Source organism: Hypomesus nipponensis, chromosome 13 (genome assembly GCF_054491055.1).
Source record: "Hypomesus nipponensis isolate SF chromosome 13, ASM5449105v1, whole genome shotgun sequence".
Taxonomy (NCBI): Eukaryota; Metazoa; Chordata; class Actinopteri; order Osmeriformes; family Osmeridae; genus Hypomesus; species Hypomesus nipponensis.
This window is the reverse complement of record NC_140373.1, coordinates 4666367-4678219: the sequence shown is the minus strand read 5'-3', so window position 1 is coordinate 4678219 and position 11853 is coordinate 4666367. Positions and strand designations below refer to the sequence as shown.

Genomic DNA, 11853 nt, shown 5'->3' with positions numbered 1-11853 from the left:
ACATAGCGGAAGTAAACAATAATCACGTTCCAACCCGGAAGAATTGCTTTTCTCTGATTAACGTTTGAATAAACAAGAATTACCCATTTGTTTTAGGAAAAGATTGTACGCGATGTGGCCCACATTGTACATTTAGTCTGACATTTTTCATGTCTTATTCAGTAGGGAGAGACGTTGAATTGATCGAATGTAAGTAGCAACGCCCTAATGTCAGCCACCTTGTCGAGAAAAATAGCCCTGCTGTGTTTACAAATCGGGTAGCTAAGAATTGTTTCCCTGCAGTGTAGTAGCTAGCTAATAGCTTGGTTGCTGTAGACGAAGAAAATATGGCTGAACTGCACGTTGTGGAGACTAGTGGCTCTGGTACTATAGAGCAAACCGAACACCGTGATGTCCGAGGCTCCGTACGGCTAGCTTCGCCCACACTCATGATTCCGCCGCGGAGCAGCTTGCCTACTAGTCCTGGGGTGTCTACTTCGAGCAGATCAGTGTTTGGGTTCCCAATGAAGAGCAACCCTAGCTCCCCATCAGAGCCACTGGAGAAGCCCGGACCCCGCTGGGTTCGTCTAAATGTTGGTGGGACCTACTTTGTCACAACCAAACAAACATTATGTAGGGACCCTAAATCATTCCTATACCGATTGTGTCAAGAAGATCCTGATTTGGATTCTGATAAGGTTGGTGATGCTATACCTTGCCAATACCTGGTTATCAAATTGTAATATGTAAAACAAAAAGGTATCCACTACAAGAAAATTATTATTTATAACAAGCTCTTTGTGATATCCTCAGGATGAAACTGGTGCTTACCTGATTGATAGGGACCCTACATATTTTGGGCCCATTTTGAATTACCTGCGGCATGGAAAACTCATTATGGACAAGAACCTGGCAGAAGAAGGTTAAAATTTTAATTGTGAATCATCATCTATTAAACCAAAAGGATATTGTCTGTCTAATGGGAATCATTTCAGGGTTTTAGCAGTGTAATTAAACAACCGGTAATGTCTTGCAGGAGTCCTTGAGGAGGCAGAGTTCTACAACATTGCATCACTGGTCAGACTGGTCAAAGAGAGGATACGGGACAATGAGAACCGAACGTCTCAGGTACAGTGTGTCAGAAAACTGGGCCCAATGAATACGTGTGAATGACTTGAGACTAGACATTGAATGGACTATGCACAGGATTCTTTGGTTTTTAATACATGTGTTGGCTGACCACTGGAATACAAATGTGTGTGTGTGTGTGTGTACATTGCAGGGCCCAGTGAAGCATGTGTACCGGGTGCTGCAGTGCCAGGAGGAGGAGCTAACACAGATGGTCTCAACCATGTCTGACGGCTGGAAGTTTGAGCAGGTGGGCGGGTTACAATATCTTGTCTTTCTTTTAATATTTAAAGATAACCTAAATGTTATCATAAATTCGATATTGTTTGTTAACTTATGCCACCCCTCTCATATTTGTCTCATGTCCTTCCTCCAGCTCATAAGTATTGGCTCCTCCTATAACTATGGCAACGAGGACCAGGCTGAATTTCTGTGTGTGGTTTCCCGGGAGCTCAACAACTCCACCAATGGCATTGTCATTGAGCCCACAGAGAAAGCCAAGGTGAATTAATCTTTTAAGAGTACTTTGTAATTCATTTATCAGATATAAAGGTTGAAAAGTTTGCCTGGAGTTAACTCCACTAGTCAGATGTCTTCAAAACTACTGTCAGCAGTTAAGAAAATGGGGGGAAAAAACACAAACAGTGTTTCATTTATTGTTTTTCTTTCGTCCCCCACAGATCCTTCAGGAGAGAGGCTCACGGATGTAAAGAGACACCATCTCTCGACCCACATGGGATTTCTTCAGTCTCAGCCATGTTCCATAAGCTCATTCTCGTCACCCCCCTCCAACCCTGTGCACCTCCTCCACTCCCTCTCCTCTGGAGGGCCTTTCCACAGTGGGGGTTTTTCCCATACTCCGCCCCTACAGTGCTGCAACACAATCCCAATAACATAATTTTTTTTTCTTCTTCTCTGTTATATTTTTCGACAATGTTTGGAGGCATTTTAAGCAGCTTATTGTGATGATTGATAAAAGAGGACTTTTGAAGATAATGGCCACTTGATTTAGGTTTCGGTTGTCATTATATCCCCACACTTTCAATTGAATTTCCACACAGAGCTAAGTCTTCATCATCATCCTCATTTTGGTTAAGGCACGGTTAACCATGTCCCCTGTTTGTCTGACAACGTTGACATCTGTGATTATCTCCTCAGGACTATCAAAAGACATACAATGGATACATTGATGCAGACAACTGTACAGACTTAAGCTTATCCACCTCAAACCCCATCCTAAATACGCCCTCCCTCGACCTCCACTCCTCGGTGCTGGAGGTGGGTCACAGCGTCACGGCAGGGTGTGGCAGTGCTGGGAGGCTGTGGGTCGAGAGGTTGCACTAGGACAAACATGCAACAGGCAGGAAATTGTAGACCACTGAAAGCAATTGATCAGCAGAATCTCTCCATGGGTCAGCTTATCCTGTGAGTTCTGCTGTTAGAGTATCATTTTCCTGACAGAAGAGGGGTAGACCCTTGTCTTGTGGACGGCCCACTTTGGATCATCTGTGACTTTCACTTTTGGGCATCACTGAGGACTCCCCGGTTTGCTTCAGCCTGTTGTCTTGGGAAAGGCACATCTTTTCGCAGCTGTACTAAGGATGTTTCCATGCAAAAGAAAGCAAATGACTCAAAAGACTAAAATACACCTGTGTACAGTTGTCAGGCATGTGAGGAACATCAATCTATATCTATATATATATATATATGATGAAATTATTATGAAAATTGAATGCAAATGGTGTAATTATTGATTTATGTATCATAGTTGTCATATATTTGTGTATTATTGGTGAGTAATACAAATTTCATGGAGGAAAGTATCCATATCCTCCAAACCAGTTCTCCAGATGTGTTCCCCCTGTGACAGGGGTGTGAGTTTGTGTATGCATCGCCTCTGCTTTTTCGTCAGTGACTGAAATATGATCAACACCCCAGGATCCCAGAAATAGATTTTTGGTTAAGAGTAACCTCTTAATACATATTCCTATTTAATAGGTCTATTTGTATTTAGTTATTTTGCATATCTTAAAATTGTAATTAGAGCTAAAGTACAGGTTTGTGATATTTTTTTTTTTGACATGAAGAGATGGACGTGTGTCTACGACACTTGTGGTCCTTTCAGACCCGTGTCCACCTGTATGCAGCCTCAAAGCCTGGAGTTTCTCTCCCTAGCCTTGTCTCATTCTCATGCCAATTTTAACTTCTTCTGCAGCTGTTTCAAAGTACATCCAGCTCACTGTGTTTCACCGTATTTTACAGTATCTCCATCCCGTGGCGATTTTAGACCCTTGTTAGGGGTGCTCAAGCACCCATACATTTCATCTCAGCACCCCTAAAATTATTAATAAAAAAAAAAAATATATTGTTTATTATCATTTGATGCTGGTTGTTCATGAAGAAAGGAACATCCTGAGTTTTTTTCATTCATTCAATATTTTGCATAATAATACATAAATGTATTAATTTTTATCCAGTGAAATTAGGGATTTATATTAGCAAGGGGGTTTAGCACTTTTGCAAGGCACTGTATTCATGTCACATTCTCATTGGGGGCTGAGCACCCCTAAAGGTCTGATCCTAAAATCGCCCCTGTCTCCATCCATTTGGGTGCAAACTAAAAAACCTACCCTTTCCAATTCACGTTTTATAATCGTTCTTGTCCACAGAAACTTTGTACGTTGGATGTGCTAGTTGGGAAGTGTTTTCAGATTGGTTTTCGTTTTTGAGAGGAATTATTAATCTGTTTATTTTATGTGACATTGTTCATTGTTCTGTGCCAAGAGTAATGGGTACTAGCTTGACAGAATTGTACTTCTGTCACCACACACATATCAGCTATTTTGGATGACAAAGTCCTGGTATTACCAGTTTGTCTTATTTTTGCAAAGGTTTCTTTTTTTCAATCTGTCAGTCTGATTGTGTACTTAAATCTGTTAAGGCAAAGGTGTATCCTTTGGATAATATCAAACCCTTTTTGTTTCAATGGTGTTGCAACTTACATACTTAAAACACTGTTTCTTGTGTATAATGAATATTTGGTGCAATGATGTTGATATCAGCATGAAGAATGCTTTTAACAAAGAAAAAAATGTAACGTGTTATTCTCATGCTCCCTGACTGTCCTCTCAGGCTTCAGAGCTCTGACTGTTGATGTGTTTTAATTTTTCCTCTCGAGTGCGAGTTGTGCAATTTTATGGATTCAGACAAACTGTGTTGCAATGTATGCCTGACTGTCTCATTTGGAGGCAGGTTTTCCACCTCTGAGACTTTGGAAGCTCCCAGTGGGTTCTCTTTCCCCTTTGTCCATGTCCAGTGTTGTGCCTTTGACCTGTGTTGTGCACAGTTGTTGTCCCCTTTCTCGTGGGGCTAAGTGAGGCTCCTCTCCTACCTTTAGAAAACCCCTAGGAGACCCTGAGGTTTGGAATGGTGTAGTCCTCAGTTCAGTCTTCATTAATGTCCTCGGGAATCGTCTTAACCCAGTCTTTAGTCATCATTAATATTTGTTTATGCGTAGCAGATTATCAGGTTTAACTCGAATTTCCTTTGTGCCAATTATTTGATTCGACTCTCGTGACCTGTTGCTGCGCAAGCTTTATTTGTTGTCCGCATTTTTCAGCTTTTTGTCCATTCAGAGACGTGAACACAAGTGGTGGGTTAAGTTTACAGTACACCACAACCAAACACAATAGGAGCAGAGAACAGATGTTAGGAGTGTTCTGATTTTATCTTAGTAAATGCCAGCAGTGCACTTTCTGGGGGAAATGAAAAGACTGGCATTTTATTAGGCTTTTTCTCTTTGAGTTGCATGATATAGGCCATTGAAACCATTTATATTGATCCTATTTTTTTAGATCAACTTTTGAAGCACTTATTTTTCATCAGTGTGAAAATCTTTCCTGTCTGCCTTTATTTTTTCACATCTATTCGTTTCGCCCTGCAGAGGGTTAATTAAGATTTGAATCAAACTACCTTCTGAAAACCTCAGAAAAAAAATATTGATTTGCCCCCTCACCTGCACTCAGTACCCCTGACGTGCTATTTTTTATTAATCTGAAGAAGAAAAAACATAACGTCACGCTCTGGCACGTGAAAAAATGAGAGCATGCATTGTTCTAGAGATTACGATGTTGTGTACTGGATTTTGTCTGACCTCTGTGTTGGTGCAAAGTGTATGTGATGCATGGTTGGAGAGCAGGAGAAAGGCATGGCTCTAGTAGGTGTAGATTTCTTGTGTGGGACAGTGGGTCTACAACAATACCTTATTCTCTAATCATATGTTTTGTTTATATGTTGTTTTTGTATTCTGTCACGTCAGTTTAACAATAGGTGAAATAACTAGTTTAAAATGGAATTAACAGAATTAACCAACAAACTAATGTCTTATTAAAACTGGACATAAACTGCAGACCCATCACTTTGGGTATCACATTTATTCAAATCACATTCAAATACAAAATGAAGAGAATGTTTTGAGTTTGAGCTCATTCTGTCATAGTTAATCTGTACACACCTGCATGCATTTGTATACAACACATACACACTTGTACACACATTTAGACGTACTAAAATGTCAACTATTAACAGTTATTTTTAGTGTGTTAATTTATCAACAGTATATTGATGTCAAATGTGAATATTGTCAATGGCGACTGTGGAGAACTGTTGGGAAGCTAAAAAAAAAAAAAAAATTGGGTCCGATTTTCTTTTTATTTATTTTATATTTTGGGAACTTTTGTCTACAAATGCATTTTCTTTAAATGTAACAATTTTAACAAAATCCAGTCTGGTTTTTAATCATAAAATGTGTCTGTGTTTTACAATGTGTTGTGTGTTGTCTGCACCCACACAGTTATCAGTGGATAGTTGTAATGCATTTACTCCACCATCTGCAATACAGTAGGCCTATGTAGAGGGTTGAGGACGTTCTCATATTTCCAATATGGACAGCGTTATTATTACACAAAGTGCAGTATGTGTCTTATACAGTACTTATGTATTTCGAATGGATAGCAAATGTGCAGTATCAAACGATACAATTTATACTTCACAATCTAGACAATAATGTATTAGTTTAATTACTAAGCATAACAAATGTAGAGCCAGGGCTAGACTACAGAACATGTCCTGGAGGTTGCAACCCCCAGGGAATTGCTAGTATTTCCTCCTATGAGTTCCTCGTGGAATATCCGTTTTCTTCCAAGTCTGATCGAGGATGTAGTTACTCTTGTAGATGTGCTAATGTGCCCTAGTAAACAGTTCAAAACATATTCTCCTAATAGGTAATTGCACGATATTTCGGTTCGCATCGCCTTCGTAAGAATTCAGTGACTATGACCTTAATACGTGGACCGCACCAAAAGCTCGCTGCTCCTCCCACTGAGAATCCGACAAGACTTGTGTTTCCAGTTGCTTACGATGTAACAGATATGCGAAGGATTAAAACACGAATGGGCATACAAATGGTACGTAAAGGTGAGTTTAAAATTGTATTGTGAAAAAAATGCTGATATTTACGGATATCTCATAGTTTATTGTCATGCGCCTTAGGGTATTGGATTTTATTATGATGTTGGGCTGGCGTGGTTTCTTTATAGGCTTCAATATGCGGCATCAAGCCTAACATATCAGTTTAAATATTACAATAATAGCCTATCATTAAATAACTGCGATAAATGACTATGCGATCTTTTTTAAAGGAATGAACATAAACTGAAATACTAGGCTTCCATTACTCACCACATAGGTTATCATCAGTGTTTTTGTACATGTATTCACGCAAAATGAGCAAAACATAGTTAACTTCTCAGAGTTCGACGGCGGATATGCTTTACGATTCCATTATGATTCGTAGACTAGGCTGTTACAGTCCCACGTGGGATTGTTGAAAACAAAGTTTGACGGCGATTTTAGTTTCCTGCAGTAGGCAATTAATGCAGTATATATAATCAAAAGCATGAAACTTTTAGAAGCTGTGCCAATTCCTCCCTACTACTACAAACACTGAAGCCTGCTATAATTTACAAACACTAAACTATTGAGCTGACAGACCATTGTAATCTATTTCCTCTCTCTGGTCATGTTTGTAGATTTAAAGACACAGAAAGATGGAGTGTGTAACAACTTGTAGTCCACCCTGGCAAGCCATTCCTGAGGCATTGACCAAACACCTCAGCCAATGATGAACCAGAGGAATGGAAACAAGGGGGCAGGAGACTGCCTCCAGAAGGAGAGCAAAGCCCCCGAACAGCCTGCAGACATGGAGCAGTATCCAGATGGCAGTGAGTGTGACACTCACCAGGGGGAGAAGAGAGGCCGTGAACCCAGACCCTCACAACCCATGGATGGGGCCGTGACCGCTCCTGATGGAGGCTGGGGCTGGGTGGTTCTGGCGGCCACCATCATGGTCCTGGCTCTGACCCTGGCCTTTCCCTCGTGCGTGGGCATCTTCTACACTGATCTACAGAGAGAGTTCCAAGCCACCAATAGCCAGACCTCCTGGGTGCCTTCTATAATGACATCAGTGCTTCATGCTGGAGGTAAAGCTTTATAATAAATTAAAAACTAGACTGTCTATAACAGGCAGTTCAGAAATATATTCAGAGTTCTCTTGTATTTATTTGTTTGTTAGTCAATTGACTGGGGGGAAATAACGATGACTTGTCAAAAAAGGGTAACATAAGTACCACTTAAGAACCTGTCGTATCACCCTTACACACTTTTACACTGAGGAGTGGTTGAAGGACCTGGTCAAGCATGTTGGAATATAGGCTTAGTAAAGGGGGATGGTGACATTCTTAGGTACTAGTCAGTTAGAGTTTGTAGAGCCAATATTTGAAATGTTGGTATTTTCAGACTTGTTGTCTTGTAGGCAAATCAAGCAACGACTGAGTGTACTAACTAATCAGAGAATCCTACTTTTTATTGAGACTAGTCATTGGCTGTGTGTAATGTTCATCCTGGTGTTCTCTTTTCAGTCATTTCTTCTACAAATGTACGTGTAGAAAGTAACAACAATTAAAGAGCAAAGATTATGAGAGGAAATATTATAACATTATACTGCCTTCCCAAGCACAATGTCAGTAACTAGCCATTTGGTCCAAATTGAGTTTCTGTTGTGTCTTTGGTTGCATATCATACTTGCTTTGACAACTTTGGTTGAATCTTGTCTCAGTAGAGAAAATAGTCAACCAAGCTACAATGTGAAGCCATTTTTCTGCATTCCAATCAAAAAGCAGTTACTTAAGGGCAGTATATACCCCACAAATTCTGTATGCAATGAACAGTGTGTGTATGAAATATTATTTATACTAGAAAACTGTGTACACAATGTACACACAACATGTTCTTTTGTGTTGGTCCACAAACCCTGCCTTTGTTTAAGAGGCCACGTTAAGATGTTACGCAATGAAGTTTTGTTGGATTAAGGAAAATGCCCTTGCACCTCTAAAGCTTGAGTGTAGTTTAATGCTCCATTGTGTGTTTAACTAATAGCTTCAATCCTACAGGTCCTTTCTGCAGCGTGTTGGTGGAGAGATTTGGTTGCCGGGTGACTGTGATGCTGGGCGGAGTCCTGAGTGGGCTGGGAATGGCGGCCAGCTCTTTCACTCACACCATGACAGAGCTCTACATCACAGCTGGGGTTATCACAGGTCTGTGGCCTCTCACATACACAAGTAGAATGATTCATCTATGGAGAGTAATTCATCTATTCCGTTACTGAAAAACATTTCCTGAGCACGCCACTACCTAATTTTAACCTTTGCCACCCTATATTATGAGGTGTTTTAATTGGATTGAACCTGCCAAGAAAGTACAACTGCAAGGAAAGATCTTTCTGGAATGGAACTCACCCCATCATTACTAACAACAGTCTCTGTCATGACAGGTTTGGGATTCTGCTTCAGTTTCCAGCCTGCGGTAACAATCCTTGGACACTACTTTGTGCGCCGCCGTGCATTCGCCAACGCCATGTCATCCACGGGCACTGCCCTGGGCCTGTGCACCCTGCCCCTTCTGGGGAACTACCTCCATACTGAACTGGGCTGGCGTGGCAGCTTCTTGGTGCTGGGCGCTGTGCTTCTCAACTGCTGTGTATGCGGTGCCGTGATGAGGCCCGTGGGGCCCCCGCGGCGACGAGGGCAGCCGCTAATAAACCACGCCCCCACTCAGCCCGAGGAGGAGAGGCTGAAGTGTACCGTGAAGACACTGTGGACTAGCGGGCTGGGCTCCCTGCGTAAACACATGGCCTTTGACCTCCTGAATAGCAACCTGCGGTATCGCGTCTACGCCATCGGCATCACCTGGATGATGCTGGGGTTCGTGGTGCCGCTGATCTACTTGGTGCCGTACGCTACGGACAACGGTATGGACCAGAGCAGGGCGGCGCTGCTGCTCTCCGTCCTGGGCATCGTCAACATCGTGGTGCGGCCACCTGTGGGCATCCTCTTTAGCCTTCCCTGGTTCAAAGGGCGCCACATCTATGTATTCTCATTTGCCCTGCTGGTCAACGGGCTGAGCAACAGCATCTGTTGCATCGGCGCTACCTTCCCCGTGCTGCTGGTTTACGTGGTGATATACGGGTTGTCCATGAGCCTAGTGGGGTCCTTGATGTTCACTGTGCTGATGGACAATGTGGAGATGAGCCGCTTCCCCGCGGCTCTCGGCTTGCTCTCCATCATGGAAAGTGTTACCCTGCTTATAGGCCCTCCACTCGCAGGTACTGGGTGTGTTGGTGTGTGTGGGTGTGTTAGTTATAGTTTTGCTAAAAGTTACAGTAAAGATAGCCTTAGGTTTTAGTAATACATCCAAAAGGTGCTCCCTGGTAAGAGAGATAAGGGGTAATCTGGGCTGCATTTTAATGTCAACCCAAACATTGAAAACAAAGTCACATGGCTTAAATATATTATGGCCTAAATTAGATAGGTGAGTACTACTATACTATTTATTTACATCTTGCCCCATACTTTAAAAAAACATGACACTAAATAATAATAAGAAGTAATGCTACGATGTTTGGAAACATTGAAACCTCACAGAAAAACAAGTTGAATTGCTTTCAGCAACAAAAGTATTTTGCATAAGAAACTATGGACACAGAACCAATCATGTGCACCCAAAGAAAGACAAGCCCCATTTCCTCTTTAGATTGTGTCTGTGGGTTAGAACGGAATGTCCCATGATGAGAGTCAGGGTTCAGACACCAGGGGGTATGAGTTACAGGCCTTAGGTAGGAGGGTGGAGGACACGAAAATGAGCATCCGGGTTGTCTTGTCATTCCAGCTTATGTTTTCAATTCAACTTTATTTCGCCATGTATACAATACTAGGAATTTGATTTGGTATTCTCCATGCAGGCTATAACATCACAAATAGAACAACAAGACAAAACAGAAAAACAATACAAGGACAGATAGTACCAGTATGAGCAAAAAAATACAATGAGTGGAGGTAGTGCAACAATAGTAATGTTAAATAAAGTTGAAGTTCTCAGGCATTGGTGGTAGATGTACAATTGTAGATGAATGATTACCAGAGTAATAATGACTCACATTCTTGTTCTAGGAATCCTGATCGACAAAACGGGCAGATATTTCGTAGTCTTCTTCGCCTGCAGTGCCACAGTTGCCTCATCTGCGGTATTCCTCATGGTGTCCTTTTACTGCCTGGGCAAAAGGGACGCGGTGCCAAAAAGACAGCTGTCAGCTCAGAGCGACCCACCAAAGCTTGCTGTTGACGTCGCCGCAGAGCTCCAGCACAGTAGTGTGCCCACAGAGAGAGACAGTGACAAGGCCTCAGACTCTGAGACACTAGACACTACCAAACTGTAAATGTCTCTGTTCAACAGCCAAACACATTCACCAAAACACACAGAAGTGTACTTCACACACTTGAATGGGATTGTACTGTATGTCATGTGCAGCTGTTCTTACTCAGATGTTAAAGAATCAAACATTTGGTCACAATTACCCTGATCATGAAGCCATATCGTATAGATTACATTAGTTATATTTAAGTGTTAAGAGGGTGATTAATGTTAAATGTGTAATATATGAATAGATAAGATCAATGGTAATTTATTGATTTTACAGTATGTACAATACTGTTTGTAATCAAGCTGATATGTTTTGCCTGACTTAAATAAGTACTTTTAGTACAATATATACAACTTTGTGCCTTGTAAAAGTTAAACTGTGACTGAAATCACAACTTAAGTGGGTTGATGACAACTAGTATGCAACACAAAACATTTTCTATATTTATAAGTATTTATAGTGTAGCTATATAATAAATACTGCATGTTCTCAATATATTTCAAAGAAAGGATAGAATTGTGACCGCATTATTTCCATGTGTGCATAATATGATCGTAATCTGTGTAAAAACATGACACTAAGCAGCCTACTGCGATGACAAATTTTGCAGATTTTTTTTTTTGCAATGGGAGATTTTATATTCTTTCTTTTTTACTGTAGGGCAATGCTACGGCCAAAGTATATATTTTTTCATAAAATTGATTATTTATATACATTGAATATAGGGATTGACGACAGTATAATAAATGTACAATACATATGTGTAAGTCTGTAGTTCATGTGCGTTTAGAGGAGGATGTTTATGGTATTCTCTGAAGGCTCATTTAATTAATTGTTTGGTAATTTTGTTTCTGTTGGGGAGGGGGAAAGGAAGCCACCGTGCGGCCAGTTGCGATACGTGAATCTAATAAATTTGAATGTAAAACCTTATT

At 41.1% G+C, this 11853-nt stretch overlaps 2 protein-coding genes across 4 annotated transcripts; both read left to right on the top strand.

Moving 5' to 3' along the window:
• Window positions 1-32: 32 nt before the first annotated feature.
• On the top strand, window positions 33-5930 carry kctd2 (potassium channel tetramerization domain containing 2). Of its 2 annotated transcripts, XM_084669758.1 has the most exons (7): window positions 33-189; window positions 283-677; window positions 793-901; window positions 1016-1107; window positions 1262-1357; window positions 1484-1609; window positions 1788-5930. In XM_084669758.1, the coding sequence occupies exons 2-7, from the start codon at window positions 327-329 to the stop codon at window positions 1815-1817; spliced, it is 804 nt and encodes a 267-aa protein (XP_084525884.1). In that variant the 5' UTR covers window positions 33-189; window positions 283-326; the 3' UTR covers window positions 1818-5930. The 2 variants fall into 2 exon arrangements, with proteins under 2 accessions (XP_084525884.1, XP_084525883.1); XM_084669757.1 differs by having other exon boundaries at window positions 33-677.
• A 276-nt stretch (window positions 5931-6206) lies between these two features.
• On the top strand, window positions 6207-11851 carry slc16a5a (solute carrier family 16 member 5a). 2 transcript variants are annotated; one of them, XM_084669755.1, is made up of 5 exons: window positions 6207-6572; window positions 7197-7646; window positions 8616-8759; window positions 8996-9826; window positions 10671-11851. In XM_084669755.1, exons 2-5 carry the CDS (start codon window positions 7286-7288, stop codon window positions 10934-10936), a joined length of 1602 nt encoding a protein of 533 aa, XP_084525881.1. In that variant the 5' UTR covers window positions 6207-6572; window positions 7197-7285; the 3' UTR covers window positions 10937-11851. The 2 variants fall into 2 exon arrangements, with proteins under 2 accessions (XP_084525881.1, XP_084525880.1); XM_084669754.1 differs by having other exon boundaries at window positions 6207-6582.
• The last annotated feature ends 2 nt before the right edge of the window (window positions 11852-11853 follow it).